Source organism: Mobula hypostoma, chromosome 4 (assembly GCF_963921235.1).
Source record: "Mobula hypostoma chromosome 4, sMobHyp1.1, whole genome shotgun sequence".
Lineage (NCBI taxonomy): Eukaryota > Metazoa > Chordata > Chondrichthyes > Myliobatiformes > Myliobatidae > Mobula > Mobula hypostoma.
The window spans coordinates 12,267,953-12,291,424 of NC_086100.1; the positions used below are offsets into that span (position 1 = coordinate 12,267,953).

Below are 23,472 nucleotides of genomic sequence, written 5' to 3' on the forward strand. Positions count from 1 at the left end.
AGTGGAAGTGATGGATTCAAGTTCGATATCAACATTTAAGTGAAATTTAGATAGGTACATGGATGGGAGGGGAATAAAGGGCTTTGGTCTGGGTGCAGGTCGATGGGACTGGGCAGATTAATATTCTGGCATAGACTCTAACCTTTTGTCAAAGTTCACCACCCTTATTCCTGATACTTCTTGCATTAAAATAGAAACATTTCAACCCATCCCACTGACTGCAAATTTGCTCTATCAACTCCCTATCCGTCCTCACGGAGTCTCTACGCACTGCATCTGCCCGTATACCAACTGCCCCGTCCACTGACCTATCACTTTACTCCCCATCCCCCTGTCAAAATAGTTTAAGCCCTCTTGAATCTACCTGCAGGTTTCCCTGAACATCTGCTTTGAACATTCCCCTCTCACCTTAAATATATGCCCTCGAGCATCAGACATGGCAACCCTAGGACAAATATACTGGGGGACTATGGCTTTCATAATGTTATAAACTTCCATCAGATCTCCCTCAGCCTCCGCTGCTCCAGAGAAAACAACCATAGTTTGCCCAATCTCTGATTATTGCACATGCCCTCTAATCCTGGTTAACTTCATCTGCACCCTCTGCAAAGTATCGATATATACTGCCTCCATTCCCCTCTGAAATGAAGACAGTTAGATATCAAAATCTAGACATTGTCAGCTGGAAAAATTTCAAACCTGCTCTATCTTAAACAGAAACAGTATTTTGCAAATTACTACATTTACCACTGAACAAGAATTATTCTCAATAAGGGCACGCACATGGATTATGAAAGCATTTGAGTTTTTGTCATCAGATCCAACAAACATGTTGATGACGGCCCGCCTTCCATACTTGTAATTCATTCTTGAAAGGACGTCCTCAAGTGACCACTGTTTACCTACAAAAATGAAAACAGAATTTATGACCATGGCAAACTGTTTGATTTTTGGAAACATTACTTTCCTCTACTTAACAAAACCACCTATGGAAAAGTTACAGGAAGTTGCTCACTTTTTCTTTAGGAAAATTAAAGAGACAATTTGTTTATTCACCAAAGCAAAAATACAGTGGGTTCTGGTTAACTAAGCCATTGGTTAAGTTGCTTATTTGGGACAGCCTGAAAGAACAAAAAAAATTGAGAAAATAGCAGTGATTTCCTTCATTTACTTGGAACACTAAGCAAAATAAATTATTATAACTTCATTTAAACTAATTTGGCAGGGGGATGGGAACCGGAGAGATAGGGCTGAAGGGGAGAAAACAGAAATAAATCAAAGAGAGCATACAACAGAGATGATAGAAAGGTCAGGCGGGAGATGAGGCATAATCACAGCCAGTGGGATGAGATATACAGCAATAGAAGCATGGTGCAGTTCAAGAAAGGCAGCTACGATCTGTGCGAAGCTATCAAGGCTGCGAAACAACAATATAGGGACAAAATGGAGTCAAGATTCACAACGAATAGCACACGTAACTTGTGGCGAGGGCTGCGTACCATCGCAGACTTGAAAGCCAAATGTTGTGGTACCGCCAACATCGCGGCCTCTCCCCCAGATGAGCTCAATCGCTTTTATGCTTGGTTCAATATCGCCAACTCTGAGCCTCCGAGGAAAGCCACCGCTACAACCTGCAACCTGGTCATCTCTGAGGCTGAGGTACGCAGATGTTTCCAACGAGTGGACAGTCACAAGGCTGCGGGACCAGACGGTATCCCAGGGCGAGTACTCAGGATGTGTGCAGCACACTGGCAGGTGTGTTTACTGACATTTTTAATCTCTCCCTCTCCCAGTGTAGAGTGCCCTCCTGCTTCAAATTATCCACCATTGTCCATGTACCAGAAAAAGACCAAGATAACATGCCTGAACGACTGGTGTTCTGTCACACTCACTTCAATAATAAGCAAATGCTTTGAGAGGCTGGTCAAGGATTACATCTGCAGCTTGCTGCCACCCAAATGAACCCCCTCCAATTTGCCTACCGACACAACTGATCAATAGATGACGCAATAGCCACAGCTGTACATGCCATCCTTGCACATCTGGAGAAGAAGGATGCTTATATGAGAATGCTGCTCTTGGACTACAGTTCAGCATTCAACACCGTAGTTCCCTCCAGGCTCAACAAGAAGCTCACAGACTTCGGCCTTGACCTTGCCTTGTGCAGCTGGATCCTGGACTTCCTGTCAGATCTCCAGCAGGTTGTATAAGTGGGCTCCCTCACCTCCACCCCTCTGATTCTCAATACAGGGCACCTTCAGGGCTGCGTACTGATTCCCCTCCTTTACGCCCTGTATACCCATGACTGTATCGCCACCCTCAGCTCCAATCTGCTAATTAAATTTGCCAACGACACTACATTGCTCGACCTTATCTCAAGCAATAACAAGGTGGCCTACAGGGAAGAAGTCATCTCTCTGATACAGTGGTGCCAAGAAAACAACCTCTCCCTCAATGTTGCAAAAACAGAAGAGATGGTTGTGGAGATGGCCTAACCCCTATTGACATTAATGGATCTGGGGTTGAGAGGGTAAACAGCTTTAAGTTCCTCGGCATCCACATCACCGAGGACCTCACGTGATCTGTACACACCAGCTATGCGTTGAAAAAGGCACAACAGCGCCTCTTTCATCTCAGACCGTTGAGGAAGATTGGTATGGGCCTCCAAATCCTAAGAACTTTCTACAGGGCCACAATTGAGAACATCCTGACTGGCTGCATCACTGCCTGGTATGGGAACTGTACCTCCCTTAATCGGAGGACTCTGCAGAGAGTGGTGCGGACAGTCCAGCACATCTGTAGTTGTGAACTTCCCATGATTCAGGATATTTACAAGGACAAGTGTGTAAAAAGGGCCCGTAAGATCATTGGGGACCCAAGTCCCCCAACCACAATCTTCTAGCTGCTACCATCCAGGAAGTGGTACCGCAGCATAAAAACCAGGATTAACAGGCTCTGGGACAGCTTCTTCCATCAGGCCATCAGACTGATGAACTCACGCTGATTTGAGTGTACATTGACTGTTCTATATATTATAAATTATTATAAATTACTATGATTGAACTTTGCACATTTAGAGATTTTTACTCCTCATGTATGTGAAAGATGTAAGAAATAAAGTCAATTCAACTCAATTCAAACAGAAAGCATCAAATATTGGACAGAAATATTATATCTGATTGCATGCAGCATAAGAAGTAAAATGGACAATCTTGAAATTCAGCTACAGATTGGCAAGTATGATGTTGTGGCCATCTCTGAAACTTGGTAAAAGGACGGCCGCCATTGGGAGCTGAACATCCAAGGATATACGGTGTATTGGAAAGGGAGAGGGGGTGGTGTGGCCCTGTGTATAAGAAATAATATTAAATCATTAGAAAGGGATGACATAGGACTGGAAGGTGTAGAGTCTGTATGGGTTGAGTTAACAAATGGCAAGGTTAAAAGGACCCTAATGATAGTTGTATTCAGGCCTCCAAACAGCAGCCGGGATGTGGATTACAAATTACAGCAGGAGATAGAAAAGGTGTGTCAGAAGGGCAATGTCATGATAATTGTTGGGGATTTTAACATGAAAGTGGATTGGGAAAATTAGGCTGGTACTGGACCTCAAGAGAGAGAATTTGTAGAATGTCTAATGGATGGCTTTTTAGAACAGCTTGTTGTTGAGCCCACTAGGGGATCGGCTGTGCTGGATTGGGTGCTGTGCAATGATCCAGAGGTGGTAAGAGAGCTTAAGGTTAAGGAACCCTTAGTGAACAGTGATCACAATATGATCAAGTTCACTTTGAAATTTCAGAAAGAGAAACTGAATTCCAATGTGTCAGTATTTCAGTGGAATAAAGAAAATCACAATGGCATGAGAGGGCAACTGGCCAAGGTTGACTGGAAAGAGAGACTAGCAGGAAGGACAGCAGAGCAGCAATGGCTGGAGTTTCTGCGAAAAACTGAGGGAAGTGCAAGACAAATATATTCCAAATGAGAAGAAATTTTCGAATGGAAGAAGGACACTTAACGTGGTTAAAGAGTGAAGTCAGAGCCAAAATAAAAGCAAAAGAGAGGGCATACAAGGAAGCCAATGCCAGTGGGAAGACAGAGGATTGGGAAGCTTATAAAAACTTGCAGAAGAAAACTAAGAAGGTCATTAGGAAGGAAAAGATGAATTATGAAAGGAAGCTGGTGACTAATATCAAAGAAGATACTAAAAGCTTTTTCCAAGTATATAAAGGGTAAAAGAGAGCTGCGGGTAGATATTGGACCAGTACAAAATGGCGCTGGAGTTATTGTAATGAGAAACACAGAAATGGCAAAGGATGTGAAGGCGTATTTTGCATCAGTCTTCACAGTGGAAGACGTCTGCAGCATACTGGACATAGAAGAGTGTCAGGGAAGTGAAGTATGAGCAGTGCAAATTACGACTGAGAAGGTGCTCAGGAAGCTTAATGGTCTGAGGATAGATAAATTTCCTGGACATGATGGAATGCACCCTCGAGTTCTGAAGGAAGTAGCTGGAGAGATTGCGGAGGTATTAACAATGATCTTTCAAGAAACGATAGATTCTGGCATTGTACCAGATGACTGGAAAATTGCAAATGTTACTCTGTTATTTAAGTGGGCTGGGAGGCAGCAGAGAGGAAACTGTAGACTTATTAGCCTGACATCAGTGTTTGGGAAGTTGTTGGAATCGATTGTTAGGGATGAGATTACGGGGTACCTGGAGGCACATGACAAGATAGGCCAAAGCCAGAATGATTTGCTGAAGGGAAAATCCTGCCTGACCAACCTACTATGATTTTTTTAGGAAATTACAAGCAGGAGATGCAGTCGAGGTGGCATACTTGGATTTTCAGAAGGCCTTTAACAAGGCGCCACACATGAGGCTGCTTAGCAAGACAAGATCCCATGGAATTACAGGGTAGTTACTAGCATGGGTGGAGCTTTGGCTTATTGGCAGAAAACAGAGATTGGGAATAAAGGGATCCTATTCTGGCTGGCTGCCGGTTACCAGTGGAGTTCCACAGAGGTCTGTGTTTCTGCGATGTATGCCAATGATTTGGACTATGGGATTAATGGATTTGTGGCTACACTTGCCAATGATACAAAGGTAGGTGGAGGATCAGGTAGTGTTGAGGAAACAGAGAGACTTAGATAGTTTAGGTGAATGGGCAAAGAAGTGGCAAAAGAAATATAATGTTGGAAAGTGTATGGTCATGCTCTTTGGTGGAAGAAATAAATGGGCAGACTATTATTCAGATAGGGCGAGAATTCAAAATGCAGAGATGCAAAGGGACTTAGGAGTCCATGTGCAGGATACCCTCAAGGTTAGTCTCCAGGTTAAGTCAGTGGTGAAGAAGACAAATATAATGTTGGCATTCATTTCTAGAGGTATAAAGAGTCATATTCTTATATAGAATATAAGAGCAGGGGTGTGATGTTGAGGCTCTACAAGGCACTCGTGAGAGCGCACTTGGAGTATTGTGTACAGTTTTGGGCTCCTTATTTTAGAAAGGATATACTGACATTGGAGATGGTTCAGAGAAGATTCATGAGAATGATTCCAGGAATGAAAGGGTTACCGTATGAGGAACGTCTGGCAGCTCTTGGGCTGTATTTCCTGGAGTTCAGGCGAACGAGGGGAGATCTCATAGAAACATTCAGAATGTTAAAAGGCCTGAACAGATTAGATATGGCAAAGTTATTTCCCAGGGTAGGGGAGTCTAGGACAAGAGGACACAACTTCAGGATTGAAGGACGTCCATTTAGAACAGAGATGCGGAGAAATTACTTTAGTCAGAGGGTGGTAAATCTGTGGAATTTGTGGCCATGAGCGGCTGTGGAGGCCAAGTCACTGGGTGTACTTAAGGCAGGGATGGATAGGTTCTTGATTAGCCAGGGCATCAGAGGGAATGGGGAGAAAGCAGGGAAGTGGTGATGACCGGAAGAATTGGATCAGCCCATGATTCAATGGCGGAGCAGACTCAATGGGCTGAATGGCCTACTTCTGCTCCTAAACCCTATGGTCTTATGCCACGTACTGAGGACAGGAAAGAGTTGTTGAACAGTTTCTAACTAGGGTCAGTCGCATGCACTTGTGTGGCTGTTAGACACTGCACTGTGCTTAGAGCAAACAGTTTTAAATGACATCAGTTGTGTGTATTTATATTAAAAAACAGAAATTTTTGTCACTAATAGTTGGTGAAAAATTAGCAGTAAGACAATTCAGAATCATTTTGCTCACTGTGGTTCCAAGTATCCAACCTTCGAGATGCCAGAAACGGCTAGGAGTGAAAGTGAAAATGAACTTCAACAAGTTAGAAACTATGAAGAATTTGAAGGTATCGACAATCACCTTGAATATTACAATGAAAAATTTGGAGGTTGCAGTCGTCAAAAAGATTGTAAGAGGACAGTCCATTATCTGCACTAGGTTCCGGCACAGATTTTGTCGTTCATTTACAATCAATCAAAAGAACACAGCAGCGAACTGCATGAATTCCTCTATCGATAACTACTATGTTTAAGTTTGTTCTGTATTTCATTTAAATACATAATTTGTTACTCAATTAAACAGTAGTTTGTCTCTTTTATACTCTTTAACTCTTTCCATGAAACTTTGGCTAATTGGGGCAGCCATTTAATAGGGACAGAGTGTATGGGTCCTAGTGTATCCTGGTCAACTGGAATCCACTATACTCCATTTCTCTTCTTTCTCATATTGAGAAGAAGACACAAAAACATGAACCGCAAGACTCAGGAGTAGCTTGAGTACCATCAGTGAGGCTGCGCTTGAAAATCAAGATAAGCTTTAATTGCCACATGTACATCAAAACACAGTGAAATGTGCTCTTTGTGTCAACAGCCAACATAGTCTGAGGATTTGCTGGGGTGAGCCCACAATTGCTGCCATGTTTCCAGCAGCAACATAGCTTCTCCATAACTTATTAACTCTTAATTATGCGTACAACACACAAAATGCTGGAGAAACTCAGCAGGCCAGGCAGCAACTATGGAAAAGTGTAAACAGTCGATGTTTCGGGCTGAGGATTGGCGTACAGCTCTTAGTCTGGCCTTGGCCCTTTGACCTTTGACCTGTTGACATGGGTGACCCTACCAACAGTGGCCTTCATTCCAGCCAACAGAGCTCTCCAGCTCATTCATGCACACAAACCTCTAAACCATACAGCCAGGTAATGGTCCTCTTAGAGGAGTTGGCAGCAAATTTCGACATAAGTCTATCACCACATGGAATCCCAATTACATCTGTGTACGGTGAATGACACTCAGTAGCCATTTAATAGGTGTCTCTTGTATCTAATAAAGTGGTCACTGAGTGTATGCTCAAGATCTTTTGGTGCTGCAGCACATCCACTGCAAAGATCAATGTGTTGTACATTCAGAGATGCTCTTCTGCACACCACCGTTGTAACACATGGTTATTTGAGTTACTGTCGCCTTCCTGCCAGATCGAACCATTCTGGACATTCTCGTCTGACCTTTCTCATTAACAAGGCCTTTTCACACACAGACCTGCCACTCACTGGATATTTTATTTTTTTACACCATTCTCTGTAAACTCTGGAGACCGATGTGCATTAGAATCCCAGGAGATCAGCAGTTTCTTCCCAATTCTGATGTTTGGTCTGAACAACAATTGAATCTCTTGACTATGTTTGCATGCTTTTATGTACTGAATTGCTGTCACAGGATTGTCTGAATTGATATTTGCATTAACAAGCAATTGCACAGGTGTACCTAATAAAGTGGGCCACAGAGTACACATTTGTCATTGCTGATGCAGATTATATTTGTATGTCAATATGATGGTAAAGATAGTTTACCATTTTGTGCCATTATACAGTGGCATGCAAAAGTTTGGGCACCCCTAGTCAAAATTTCTCTTACTGTGAATAGCTAAGTGAGTAAAAGATTACCTGATTTCCAAAAGGCATAAAATTAAAGATGACACATTTCTTGATATCTTAAGCAAGAAAACTTTAATTCCATCTTTTACAGTTTCAAAATAACAAAAAAGGAAAAGGGCCCGAAGCAAAAGTTTGGGCACCCTGCGTGGTCAGTACTTAGTAACACCCCCTTTGGCAAGTATCACAACTTGTAAATGCTTCCTGTAGCCAGCTAAAAGTCTTTTAATTCTTGTTTGGGGGATTTTTCGCCCATTCTTCCTTGCAAAAGGCTTCTAGTTCTGTGAGATTCTTGCACCGTCTTGCATGCACTGCTCTTTTGAGGTCTATCCACAGATTCTCGATGATGTTTAGGTCAGGGGACTGTGAAGGCCATGGCAAAACCTTCAGCTTGCGCCTCTTGAGGTAGTCCATAGTGGAGTTTGAGGTGTGTTTCGGATCATTATCCTGTTGTAGAAGCCATCCTCTATTTCATCTTCAGCTTTTTTTATAGATGATGAGATGTTTGCTTCCAGAATTTGCTGGTATTTAATTGAATTCATTCTGCCCTGTACCATTGAAATGTTCCCCGTGCCACTGGCTGCAACACAAGCCCAAAGCATGATTGATCCACCCCTGTGCTTAACAGTTGGAGAGGTGTTCTTTTCATGAAATTTTGCACCCTATTTTCTCTAAACATACCTTTGCCCATTGCAGCCAAAATGTTCTGTTTTAACTTCATCAGTCCACAGGACTTGTTTCCAAAATGCATCAGGCTTGTTTAGATGTTCCTTTGCAAACTTCTGATGCTAAATCTTGTGGTGAGGACGCAGGAAAGGTTTTCTTCTGATGACTCTTCCATGAAGGTCATATTTGTGCAGGTGTCGCTACACAGTAGAACAGTGCACTACCACTCCAGAGTCTGCTAAATCTTCCTGAAGGTCTTTTGCAGTCAAATGGGAGTTTTGATTTGTCTTTCTAGCAGTCCTACGGGCAGTTCTCTCAGAAAGTTTTCTTGGTCTTCCAGACCTCAACTTGACCTTCACCGTTCCTGTTAACTGCCATTTATTAATTACATTACGAACTGAGGAAATGGCTACCTGAAAACGCTTTGCTATCTTCTTATAGCCTTCTCCTGCTTTGTGGGCATAATTTATTTTAATTTTCAGAGTGCTAGGCAGCTGCTTAGAGGAGCCCATGGCTGCTGATTGTAGGGACAAGGTTTGCGGAGTCAGGGTATTTATAAAGCTTTGAAATTTGCATCACTTGGCCTTTCCTAACGATGATTGTGAACAAGCCATAGCCCTAACAAGCTAATGAAAGTAAAAGTTATCTGAGAGCTCAACTCTGTTGGGGTGCCCAAACCTTTGCATGGTGCTCCTTTCATTTTTTTTCACTCTATAATTGTATGAAACAAAAATAATACACTAATCTTGCTTAAAATATTGAAAAGAATGTATATTCTTTAACTTTATGACTTTTAGAGATCAGTTCATCTTCTACTCACTTATCTATTCACAGTAACAGAAATTTTGACCAGAGGTGCCCAACCTTTTGCATACCACTGTATATGTCTTTCTTGATCAATAATCTATCTAACTTTGATCTAAAATTAACAGAATGATCAATTATTCTTTGTGGAAGAGAAGTCCAAATTTCTGTCTGTCACACACCCAATCCCTCTCTTCAGTCCAACAAGAAACATAGAAAACATAGAAAACCTACAGCACAATACAGGCACTTCAGCCCACAATGCTGTGCCGAACACGGACTTATTTCAAGAAATACCTATAGTCCTATATATTTTTCTAAGCTCCATGTACCTGTCCAGGAGTCTCTTAAAAGACCCGATCGTATCTGCCTCCATCACCGTCGCTGGCAGCCCATTCCAGGCACTCAATACTCTCTGCGTAAAAAACATATCCCTGACATCTCTTCTGTACCTACTTCCAAGCACTTAAAACTGTGCCCTCTCATGTTAGCCATTTCAACGATGGGAAAAAGCCTGTGACTATCCACATGATCAATGCCTCTCATCATCTTATACACCTCTACCGGGTCACCTCTCATCCTCCGTCGCTCGAAGCTGAAAAGGCTGAGTTCACTCAACCTATTCTGATAAGGTATGTTCCCCAATCCAGGCAACATCCTTGTAAATCTCCTCTGCACCTATTCTACCTGTAGTGAGGTGATCAGAACTGAGCATATTACTCCAGGTGGGGTCTGACCAGAGTCCTATATAGCTGTGACATTACTCAATCCCATGATTGATGAAGGCCAATGCACCGTATGCCTTCAGTTAACCTGCGCAGCTGCTTTGAGTGTCCTCAGACATGGACCCCAAGATCCCTCTGATCCTCCGCTCTGCCAAGAGTCTTACCATTAATACTATATTCTACCATCATATTTGACCTATCAAAATGAACCACCTCACAATTAACTGGGTTGAGCTCCATCTGTCACTTCTCAGCCCAGTTTTGCATCCTATCAATGTCCCATTGAAACCTCTGACAGCCCTCCACACTATCCACAACACCCCCAACCTTTGTGTCATCAGCAAATTTACTAATCCATCCCTCCACTTCCTCATCCAAGTTATTTATAAAAATCACGAAGAGTAGGGGGTCCCAGAACAGATCCCTGAGGCACATAACTAGTCACTGACCTCCATGCAGAATATGACCCATCTACAACCACCCTTTGCCTTCTGTGGGCAAGCCATTTCTGGATCCACAAAGCAATTTCCCCTTGGATCCCATCCCTCCTTACTTTCACAATAAGCCTTGCATTGGGTACCTTATCAAATGCCTTACTGAAATCCATATACACTACATCTACAGCTCTACCTTCATCAATGTGTTCAGTCACATCCTCAAAAAATTCAATCAGGCTCATAAGGCACAACGCGCCTTTGACATGGCAGTGCTGACTATTCCTAATCATATTATGCCTCTCCAAATGCTCACAAATCCTGCCTCTCAGGATCATTTCCATCAATTTACTAACCACTGAGGTAAGACTCACTGGTCTATAATTTCCTGGGCTATCTCTACTCCCTTTCTTGAATAAGGGAACAACACCTGCAACTGTCCAATCCTCTTGCACCTCTCCTGTCCCCATTGATGATCCAAAGATCATTGCCAGAGGCCCAGCAATCTCCTCCCTCACCTCCCACAGTAGCCTGGTATACATCTGTCTGGTCCTGGTAACTTATCCAACTTGATGCTTTCCAAGAGCTCCAGCACACCCACTTTCTTAATGTCTATATGTTCAAGCTTTTCAATTCGCTGTAAGTCATCCCTACAATCGCCAAAATCCTTTTCCGTAGTGAATACTGAATCAAAGTACCTCTGCCATCTCCTCCAGTTCCATACACACTGTCACACTTGTTTGGTCCTATTCTCTCACATCTTATCCTCTTGCTCTTCACATACTTGTAGAATGCCTTGGGGTTTTCTTTAATCCTGCCTGTCAACGCCTTCTCATGGCCCCTTCTGGCTCACCTAATTTCATTCTTAATCTCCTTCCTGCTCATCTTATAATCTTCTAGATCTCTATCATGACCTAGTTTTTTGAAACTTTCACAAGTTTTTCTTTTCTATTTGACTAGATTTTCAACAACCATTGTACACCACAATTCCTGTACCGACCATGCTTTTCCTGTCTCTTGAAACATACCTATGCAAAACACCACGCAAATATCCCCTGAACATTTGCCACATTTCTGACGTACATTTCCTAACAACATCTGTTCCCAATATATGCTTCCAAGTTCCTTCCTGATAGCTTCATATTTCACCTTACTCCAATTAAACGCTTTGCTAACTTGTCTGTTCCTATCCCTCTCCAATGCTATGGTAAAGGAGTTAGAATTGTGATAACTATCTCCAAAATGCTCTTCCACTGAGAGATCTGACACCTGACCAGGTGCTTTTCCCAATACAAGATCAAGTACAGCCTCTCTTCTTGTAGGCTTATCTACATATTGTGTCAGGAAACCTTCCTGAACATACCTAACAAACTCCACCCCATCTAAACCCCTTGCTCTAGGGAGATGCCAATCGATATTTGGGAAATTAAAATCTCCCATCACGACAACCCTGTTACTATTACACCTTTCCTAAATCTGTCTCCCTATCTGCTCCCCAATGTCCCTGTTATTATTGGGTGGTCTGTAAAAAACACCCAGTGGAGTTGTTGACCCCTTCCTGTTTCTAACTTCCACCTATAGAGACTCAGTAGACAATCCCTCTGTAGTGGACACAACATCATAGCTCCAAGTACTGATCCAGGCTCTAAGCTCATCTGCTTCGTCCACGATGCTTCTTGCATTAAAATAGATGCATCTCAAACCATCAGTCTAAGCACGTCCCTTCACTGTCACCTGCCTATCCTCCCTCTCGCACTGTCTCCAAGCTTTCTCTATTTGCAAGCCAACTGCCCCTTCCTCTGTCTCTTCAGTTTGGTTCTCATCCCCAGCAATTCTAGTTTAAATGCTCCCCAATAGCCTCAGCAAACCTCCCTGCCAGGATATTGGTCTCCCTCGAATTCAAGTGCAACCCGTCCTCTTTGTACAGGTCACGCCTGCTCCAAAAGAGGTTCCAATGATCCAGAAATCTGAATCCCTGCCCCCTGCTGCAATCCCTCAGCCACGCATTTATCCTCCACTTCACTCTATTCCTATACTCACTGTCCAGTGACACAAGCAGTAATCCTGAGATTACTACCTTTGAGCTGCTTCTCAACTTCCTTCCTTACTCTATGTTGTCTATTTTCAGGACCTCCTCCCTTTTCCTGCCAATGTCGTTGGTACCAATATGTACCACGACCTCTGGTTGTTCACCTTCACACTTCAAGATATCATGGATGTGATCAGAAACATTCCGGACTCTGGCACCTGGGAGGCAAACTACCATCTGTGTTTCTTTCCTGCGTCCACAGAGTTGACTGTCTGACCCCCTAACTACAGAGTCGCCTTTTACTGCTGCCTTCTTCCTTTCCCCACATTTATCATTGGTCTCCAAGTCACCCAAATTTCATCCTTAGTAATGGACTCCAACACTTTCCCAAACACTGATGTTAGGGTAATTGGCCTATAATTTCCTCTCTTTTGTCTTCCTCCCTTCTTATAAAGTGGAATGACATTTTCCAGTCCTCCAAGACCATGCCAGAATCAAGTGATTCTTGAAAGATCATGACCAATACATCTGTTTCTCTCCAGCAAACTCTCTCAGGATGCTGTGATGCAGACCATCTGGTCTAGGTGACTGATCCACCTTAAAATATTTGAGTTTGCCTGGCACTTTATCCTTTGTAATAGCAATGACACTCACTCCTGCTCCCTGACATTCATGGGACCTCTGGCACACTGCTAGTGTCTTCTTCAGTGAAGACAGATGCAAAGTTCTCATTAAGTTCATCTGCCACTTCTTTGTCCCCCATTAATACCTCGCCAGCGTCATTTTCCAGTGGTCCAATATCAACTCTAATCTCACTTTTATTCTTTATGTAACCGAAAAATCTTTGAGAATTTTTTATTATATTACTGGCAACTTTGCCCTCATCATTCATCTTTTCCCTTCTTATAGCTTTTTCATTTGCCTTTTGTTGGATTTTAAAGGCTTCCCAATCATCCAACGTCCCACCCACTTTTGCACCTTATAAGCCGTTTCCTTGGTTGTGATGCAGTCCTTAACTTCCCTTGTCAGCCATGGTTGCCTATCCCTGACACTTGAGAACTTCTTCTTCTGTGGGACATATCTATCCTGTGCCTTGTGACAGTTTTCCAGAAACTTCAGCCACCTTTGTTTTGCCATCATCTCTGCCAGTATCCTCCTCCAATCCACCTGGGCTGCCTCCTCTCTCATGCCTCTGTAATTGCCTTTATTCCATTGCGATACAGATAGACATAAGTTATGCTTCTCCCTCTCAAATTGAAGAATGAATTCAATCATATTATGATCACTGTCTCCTAAGGGTTCTTTTACATTAAGCTGACTAATAAAACCTGTGTTATTACACAACACCCAATCTAAGATAGCCTTTCCACTGGTAGACTCAAGCACAAGCTGCTCTTAAAAAGCTGTCTCATAGGCATTCAACAAATACCCTGTCCTGCGATCTGACACTAACCTGATTTTCCCAAACCCCTGGTATATTGAAGTCCCCTATTACAATTGTCACATTACCCTTATTACACACCTTTTCCAGCTCCCTTTGTAATCTCAACCCCACATCTTGGCTACTATTTGGAGGCGTACATATGATTCTCATAATGGTTTTTTAACCCTTGCAGTTTCCTAACTCCACCTACAAAGATTCAACATTTTCTGACCCTATGCCACCTCTTTCTAAGGTTGTAATTCCATCTCTTACTAACAGAGCCACGCCACCACCTATGCCTTTCTGCCTGTCCTTTCGATATAAAATATATCCTTTGATGTTAAATTCCCAACTTGACCTTCTTTCAGCCACAACTCAGTGATGCCCACAATGCCATACCAACCAATCTCTAACTGCGCCACGAGTTCACCCATCTTATTCCAAATGCTATGTGCCTTCTTTTATCATTCTCGCATGTACTGAGATACTTTCAGTTTGCTTAAAGTTGTCATAGTTGGGTGGTTGGTGGGGGGGGGTGGGGCTGGTGGAGTAGTGGAAATAACCTCCTATAAGCTCCCACTACCTACGTATTAAATGCTCCCAATGGTGTATGTCTCAAATAGCCACTGGCAGCCAAGCCCAGCTCCTGGCCTTCACGTGTGGCTTAGCTACTAAACCCGGCAGAATTTCTACTGATAGGAGAATAGGCAAAGGCGGGTTACTGGCGTCTTATAACCAGTCGCTTCAGGCAGATGGGGCTCATCAGCTGTGGTAGGCAGCTCTTCTGGGAGAAGGAAAATCCTAATTTCCAACCTCCATTGTCTTGCAGCTATACCCACTCATGGGGAAGGGTTTGGGAGTAAACCAGAGGAAAAATCCAGAGCTGGCGTTCTTTAAGCAGTCCTGCGTTGAGTCCCATGGTGACTGACAACTCCTGTGATGCTGCTGGTGCCAAACTGTATCAGTCTCTGCCATTCTTTTGGAGTCATCAGGTGCATGGAGAGGGGGAGCCTGCTACATTGTCAGCAGCTTGCTCTTCATATTCTACCACCCTGGCTTGTGTACCCCACGGACAATTAGGACGCAGCACCCATGGCCGACCCCGACCAGTGGAGGATCTCACTGAGATAACAGTGATAATATCAGTTTTGCAAGATGTCCACACATTTCAATACAAGAGTGCACTGAGGAAATATAGACAAACAAAATAACTAATGCAGAACACAGCGTTACAGTTACAGAGAACGTGCGATACTGGTGAAGGCACCATGATGAGAATGATTGTCATGTCAAGAGAGCATCCGTTCATAAAGAGAACAAAGATAAGTGAAAAACTTTGTTTGACATTCTTTACATGCTCAAAGAACGAGAATTTCAGAGTTTTATTACCTGCTGGAGAAGGAATTTCTATGCACCTCAGTTAAAAATGTCTGTTCCTTTGTTTTATAGCAATAGGAAATACGCATATTATAGCACTTCATTTTTTATTCCAAGGATTTGTGTGATAAATCTGTAGTTAAGAAGGCATACGGTGTATTGGCCTTTATCAATCGTAGAATTGCATTTAGGAGCCGAAAGGTAATGTTGCAGCTAAATAGGACCCTGGTCAGACCCCACTTGGAGTACTGTGCTCAGTTCTGGTCGCCTCACCACAAGAAGGATATGGAAGCCATAGAAAGGGTGCAAAGGAGATTTACAAGGATGTTGCCTGGATTGGGGAGCATGCCTTATGAGAATAGGTTGAGTGAACTCGGCCTTTTTACCTTGGAGTGACGGAGGATGAGAGGTGACCTGATAGAGATGTATAAGATGATGAGAGGCATTGATCGGGTGGATAGTCAGAGGCTTTTTCCCAGGTACAGAAGAGATGTCAGGGGTAAGTTTTTTACTCAGAAAGTGGTGAGTGCGTGGAATGGACTGCCGGCAACAGTGGTGGAGGTGGATACGATAGGGTCTTTTAAGAGACTTTTGGATAAGTACATGGAGCTTAGGAAAATAGAGGGCTATGGGTAAGCCTAGTAATTTCTAAGGTAGGGACATGTTCAGCACAACTGTGTGGGCCGAAAGGCCTGTATTGTGCTGTAGGTTTTCTATATTTCTACGTTTCTAACTACAGTTATTTGATTGGACTTAAAACTGAATTATGTGAAGCAGTGGTTCAATCTTACCGTTAGTGTTCTCCCAGTTATCTGTTGCAACTGGCCAGTCCTGCAAATCACGCAGCATGGTGATCAACGGCTCAACACCTTTCTCCTCAATTGCCGCTGAAATAAACACAAGGAGAGAGGACTAGAATATAAAAGCAAGGCTGTAATGCTGAGGCTTTATAAGAAATTGGTCATAGTCATAGTCATAATCATAGTCATACTTTATTGATCCCGGGGGAAATTGGTTTTCATTACAGTTGCACCATAAATAATTAAATAGTAATAAAACCATAAATAATAAAATAGTAATATGTAAATGTAAATTATGCCAGGAAATAAGTCCCGGACCAGCCTATTGGCTCAAGGTGTCTGACCCTCCAAGGGAGGAGTTGTAAAGTTTGATGGCCACAGGCAGGAATGACTTCCTATGACGCTCTGCGTTGCATCTCGGTGGAATGAGTCTCTGGCTGAATGTACTCCTGTTCCCAACCAGTACATTATGTAGTGGATGGGAGACATTGTCCAAGATGGCATTGTCCAAGATCAGACTGCATTTGGAGTATTGTGAGCATTTCTGGGCCTTATATCTTAGAAATAATTGGAGACATTCCAGATGAGGTTCCTGAGAAAGAAAGCATTAATATATGAGCATTTGATCGCTTTGGGTTTGTACTCATTGCAGTTTAGAGGAATGAATCGGTGGGGGTCACAGTGTACCCCAAGGAATATTAAAAGGTCTAGATAGTGTGAATATGGAGAGGGTATTTTGTTTATTGGGGGATAAGAATAGACCAGAATAGAATGATGTCCCTTTAGAACAGGGAAGAGGAGGAATTTCTATATCCACAGGGTATTGAATCTCTGGAATTCATTGCCACAGTTAATTGTGGAGACAATTGGTTATATTTAAAACAGAGATTGATGAGTTGTTGATTAGTAAGGACACTACCTCATAACTTTTTAATTTTATTTTTGCACCACTTAGTTAACTTATCTATGTTTAATATATACTGTAATTTATATTTTTTTCTTTTCTATTATTATGTACTACTGCTGCAAAGTTAACAAATTTCACGATATAGGGCCAGTGATTTTAAACCTAATTCTGATTCTGAATTATAATTATGAATTAACAAAGAGCCCATTCCTGCTTTTAGCCTCTGTCACTCAAAGTTGATAGGGTCTTCATTAGACAGGGCATCAAAGGTTATGGGGAGAAGGCAGGAGAATGGTGTTGAGAGGGATTATGTATTAGCCACGATGAAGTAGCGAAGCAGACTCGATGGGCCAGATGGTCTAATTCTACTCCTCTGTCCTATGGCCTTATGGAGAGATGTTAGGACAAATCATGGCAGCCATGTGGAATATCTGGATCATTACTTACTCAGATTTAAACACGACTGGTAAAGTATCTTTGCCTTCTGAATCCCGGTGGAATCTTCATTTCCCGGCTTCTCCAGTACATCTGAAACCAGTGTAGAGAAGGAAATCAAACTATCAGTGGGGGGTCAAATGGACTCAGAATTATTCACAATAAAAGCAGAGATTTTCGTCCAAAGATTGATGGAACAATGCAGCCCCTCTAACCTGTACCTGGATGTGAATTTAAGTGGACATTCTCTCTTCCTACCTCTCCCTTCCGTCAGAAGATATGAAAGTCTGAAACCACACACCACAAGGCTCAAGAACGGCTTCTACCCAACTGTTTATCAGATTATTGTGTATGATAAGATGGACTCCTGACCTCACAATCTACCTTGTTGTAGAACATAGAACTGTTCAGCACAGTAGCGGTCCTTCATTCCATAATGTTGTGCCAACATTAAACCTACTCCAAGATCGATCTAACTTTTCCCTTCTACAAAGCCTTCCATTTTTATTATCCTCCATGCACTTGAGTTTCTTAACGCCCCTAATGTACCTGCCGTATCGCCATCCCCGGCAGGGCAATCCACACACCCACTACTCTCTATGTAAAAACTTACCTCTGACATCCACTTTCCTCTAATCATCTTCAACTAGGCTCTGACTGTTCACTCTATCATGACCATATGACATAGGAGCAGAATTAGGCCATTTGGCCCATTGAGTCTGCTCCATCATAGCTGATTCTATTTTCCCCTCCTCAGTCCCACTCCCCAGTCTTCTCCTCGTAACCTTTGATGCCATGTCCGATCAAGAACCTATCAATCTATACATTCAACAACCTGGCCTCCAGAGCTACTTGGGGTAAGAAATTCCAGAAATTCACCATCCTCTGGCTAAATAAATTTCTCCGCTTCTTGGTTTTAAATCAACATCCCTCTATCCCGAGGCTGTGTCTCTTCTATGCCTCATATCATCTTATACACCTCTAACAAATTATCTCACATTCTCCTTCGCACCAAAAAAGAAAGCGCAGGCTAACTTATCCTTGTAAAACATACCCTCTAATCCAGTCAGCATCCAGGTAAAGCTCCTCTCTAAAACTTCCACATCTTTCCTATAATGAGCTGACCAGAACTGAACACAATATTGCCAGTGTGGTCCAACCAGTGTTTCATAGAGCTGCAATATTATCTCATGCCTCTTGAATTAAGTCTTCTGAATAATGAAAGCCGTCATGCATACGTCTTCTTAATCACCCTATCAGCTTGCGTAGCACTGTGAGGGCTCTATGGACATCAACCCCAAGATGCTTCTGTTCATCTGCACCACTAAGAACCTTGTGGTTAGCCTAGTCATACTCTGCCTTCAAGTTCGATCTCCCAAACTGAAACACTTTTCACTTTTCCGGATGGAAATCCATCTGCCACTTCTCCGCCCAGCTCTCCATCCTATCAATGTCCTGTTGTAGCCTATGATACCCTCCCGTACCAACTATCATACCATAACTTGATAGTTTCTTGTTTGGTAAGGGGGCTAGGGGTTCTGGGGATGAAAAATAAAATTAGCCATGATTGAATGGTGGAACAGACTCGATTCATTAGTTCTGATTCTACATGTTATGGTTATGCTATTGGTGTAAAGTTGCTGCATGCAATTTATCCTACTTCCTACCAGTGACATCAACATTATTTAATTGACTATAAAACATTAATGGATGTCTTGAGAGCTGCTGCAGAAATGCAACTCTTTCTTTCTTCTGTCAGACCATATAGGTGACATATTTCAATATTGCTCCACACAAGGTTTGGAGGGGTTCGCTGGATGTTAGACACCCAGTGGTGAGGTGGATGGACAAAACTGAAAGTGCCCTTTATAAAGAGTTCTCTACGAAATGAGGCTCCAACCAACCATCACTCTGATCGGGAGCACGGCGTCATGTAGCCAACACATTCAGCTCAGTGTTCCAGATGCTGATCGGGTGGATGCAGAGAGGGACGGAGGGCACAACCTCAAAACAGGACACCTGTTTTGAATGGCGATAAGGAGCTATTTCTTTAGCCAGTCAGTGGGTGAATCTATGGAACTCATTGCCACAGACAGCAGTGGAGGCCAAGTCATTAAGTACTTTTAAAGCGGAGTTGGTTCTTGCTTAGTCAGAACATCAAAGATTATGTGGAGAAGGCAGCATAATTGGGTTGAGAGAGATAATAAGTCAGCCATGATGGAAGTGCGGAGCAGACTCAATGGCTTGAATGTCCTAATCCTGCCAATGTTTTATGTTCGATGGTTCAATCCCATACACTCACTCTTCCTCAAGGAAAGCCCGACAGTGAGAGGGATATGGAAAACTCTCTGCTACATTGCCTGAGAAATATGCCATATTACAGAGAAAGGTCACCATCACACCCCTCTGCCTCCTATTCTGTGCAGTTCCCCACTCCCAAACCTTTTTCTCCATGTCTCATCTCCATAGCCAATGACCACACCCCTCACAAGATTGGTCACACTCTCAGCTTGTCCTGCATCACTCTGCTATGATTTGTCTCTCATTCTACCATGATTGGTCACTTTTTCACCTTGTCCTGCTATGACTGGTTAACCCTCACTTCTCCTGCTATAAGGAGGGTGACGAATCATAGCAGAGTGATGTGAGGGGTGGCCAATCATAGCAAGACAGGCTGAGGGCATGACCAATCATAGCAAGACAGGCTGAGGGCATGACCAATCATAGTAGGATGAAGTGAGGCTTTGTGGCAAAGTTTGCAGATGATACGAATATAGGTGGAGGGGTAGGTAGTGCTAAGGAAGCAATGCGATTACAGCAGGACTTAAAAAAAAATTGGAAGAATGGGCAAAAAAGTGGCAGATGGAATATAGTTTTGGGAAATGTATGATAATGCATTTTGGTAAAAGGACCAATAGTGCAGTCTATTATCAACATAGGGAGAAGGTTCAAACATCAGAGGTGCAGAGGGACTTAAGAGTCCTCGTGTAAGACTCCGAGAAGGTTAATCTTCAGGTTGAGTCTGTGGTAAAAAAGACAATGCAATGTTTTTCAAGGGGAATAGCATATAAAAGCAAAGAGATAATGCTGAGCCTTCATAAGATACTAGTCAGGCCACACTTAGAATATTGTGAACAGATTAGGGCCCCATATCTCAGAAAGGATGTGCTGTTATTGGAGGAAGTTCACGAGGATGATTCTGGGAATGAAGGGGTTAACATATGAGGAACATTTGGCAACTTTGGGCCTGTACTCACTGGAATTTAGAAGAATGTGGGAGGATCTTATTGAACCCCCGAATGTTGAAAGGACTATATAGGGTGAATGTGCAGAAGATGTTTCCTATGGTGGGGAATATGATGTTTCCAGAACTAGAGGGCACAGCCTCAGAATTGAAGGGTGATCTTTTAGGATAGTGGCAAGGATATTTTTATTTAGCCAGAGAGTAGTGAATCTGTGGATGTTCTGCCACGGACTGTGGTGGAAGACAAGTCCAGGGGTATGTTTGAGGTGGAAGTCGATAGTTTTCTGATTGGTCAGGGCATCAAAGGATATGGCCAGAAGGCAGGTGTATGGGTTTAGGTGGGATCTGGGATCAGCCATGATGGAATGGCGGAACAGACTCGATGGGCTGAATTGCCTAAGTATGCCCCTATGTCTTATTCAATTGCAGCCCACTCACCTCATCCTACCATGATTGGTCACTCAAACACGAGGAAATCTGCAGATGCTGGAAATTCAAGCAACACACATAAAAAATGCTGGTGAATGCAGCAGGCCAGGCGAAGTGTCTCGGCCCGAAACGTTGACTGTACCTCTTCCTATTGATGCTGCCTGGCCTGCTGCGCTCACCAGCAATTTTATGCGTGATGATTGGTCACTCCCTCACCTTGTCCTGCTATGACTGGTGACTGATGCATACTTCTTATAGAGATGCTTTCTCTATAGTGCATTGAGATGAATGGTAGTGCCCTGGGGAGTGTTGTAGGAGAACCCAGGAGCACAAGTACTTACATCCCTGAAAGTGGCATCACAGGTAGACGCGGTGGTAATGAAGGTGCTTGGCACACTGGCCTTCAATGATCAGGGTACAGAGTCGAGGAGCTGGACCATTATGTTACATATGTAGAAGATGCTAGTGAGGCTGAACGTTAAGCATTGTATACTGTTTTAGTTACCCTGTTAAAGGGAAGACATCATTAAACTGGGAAGAGTGCAAAAAAGATTTGGTAATGGTGCACAGGACTTGAGGCCCTAAGTTATAGGGAAAGGTTAGAGAGACCACAACTTTATTCAGTAGAGTGTAGGAGACTGGGGGTGACAGGCGGGGGGGGGGGGGGAGGGTGATCTTACAGACGTGTGTAAAATCATGAAGGGCAGACATAGGGTGAGTACCCTCAGTCCTTTTCCAAATCTATATATACACACTGTGGATGCCTGTTAATTGGGCCAATGGGACAGCTGCTTACTTGGGACAGGTCTTAAAGAACAAAAACTAATCGAGAGAATAGCTGGGATTCCCATCATAAATTTGGAAAACAATGCTGCTGAATTAGGACAGTAGAATGTTTCCAAACAATTTCTAACCAGCATCAGTCACTATAGATGCTACGCTGTGTTTACAGTGAACCTCTGTAGGTGTGTGGTGGAAATTATATTGACTTGTTGCATCATGGCCTGGTATTCCAATGCCCTTGAATGGAAAATCTGACAATAAATAGTGGAGAAGGCCCAGATTATCGCAGGTAATGCCTTCCCCATCATCGAGCACATCTACACAGAGCATGCTGTAAGAAAGTAGCATCTGTCATCAGGAACACCCACGTTCCAGTCTATGCTCACAGCTTGCCGCTGCCATGAAGAAGAAGGTACAGGGGCCTCAGGACTCACACCACCAGGTTCAGGAACTGTTATTACCCCTCAAGCATCAGGCTCTTGAAACAAAGGGGATAATTTCACTCAACTTTACTTGCCCCATCACTGAACTGTTCCCACAACCTATGGACTCACTTTCATGGACTCTTACTCTTAGGTTCACGATATTTAGTGTTTGTTTAATCTTATTTTTCCAATATTTTTATTAGTTTCTACATAGAAGAATACAGAGTACAAGAAAGTATATATAAAAGGTCAAAAAAGGTTTTTAAAAACTACTAATTACATTATATCTATTCATAATAACAATCTCAATCACAATCAGTAGCTATATTGAAATATACTAATTTATTACAAAAAAAGTCTAACCCCTACCAAGACCGAAGCTGTTTATTAGGGAGAAAAAAGGTAAAATACCTTCTCATATGATAAAAATTAATAATAGCCAACATCTGAATTTAAACAACAAATTGAACGTTTTGAAAGTTTTGAAAGTAGTTCAGAAAGGGTCCCCACAACGTTTGAAAGTCTTGACGAGATTTAGGAATTGAACAACGAATCTTCTCTAAATCTAAGCATGACATAATGTTGCATAACCATTGAGCATGAGTAGTAGGAAAAACATCTTTCCATTTAAACAAAAGAGCCCTCCTAGTTATAAGAGAGCTAAAGGCCAAAATATGTAAATCAGATGTCTTCAGCTTGATATCTTGTCCTGCAACAATATCGAATAGGGCCGTCAGAGGATCAGGCTTAAAATTGACTTTGAAAAGTAAAGAAAAAGTTTGAAAAACTTCCTTCCAATATTTTTCAAGACTCGGACAAGTCCAAAACATATGAATTAATGAAGCTTCTCCATTATTACATCTGTCACAGTAGGGAGGTATATCCAAATAAAAATGAAAAAGCTTATCTTTAGTCATATGGACTCTATGTACCACCTTAAATTGTATGAGGGAATGGCGAGCACATAGCGATGAAGTTTTAATCAGTTTAAAAATTTCATTCCAAGTTTCCTCAGATATTGATGTCTGTAAATCTTGTTCCCAGTGATTCTTAATTTTGTCTAAAGAAACAT

At 42.6% G+C, this 23,472-nt stretch overlaps 1 protein-coding gene and 1 long non-coding RNA gene across 3 annotated transcripts in view; one reads left to right on the forward strand and one right to left on the reverse strand.

Moving 5' to 3' along the window:
• The window catches only part of LOC134345127 (neprilysin-like), a 310,672-nt gene that overhangs the window by 190,424 nt on the left and 96,776 nt on the right, over positions 1-23,472 (reverse strand). For both annotated transcript variants that reach the window (XM_063045312.1, XM_063045311.1), the window contains exons 5-7: positions 17,532-17,612; positions 16,169-16,264; positions 784-902 (exon numbers count right to left, since the gene is read on the reverse strand). In XM_063045312.1, coding sequence (XP_062901382.1) covers positions 784-902; positions 16,169-16,264; positions 17,532-17,612 — 296 coding nt within the window. The remainder of the gene's footprint in view (positions 1-783; positions 903-16,168; positions 16,265-17,531; positions 17,613-23,472) is intronic.
• Positions 1-23,472, forward strand: part of LOC134345129 (uncharacterized) — a 70,019-nt gene that overhangs the window by 17,536 nt on the left and 29,011 nt on the right. The gene's annotated exons all lie outside the window — the stretch shown is intronic.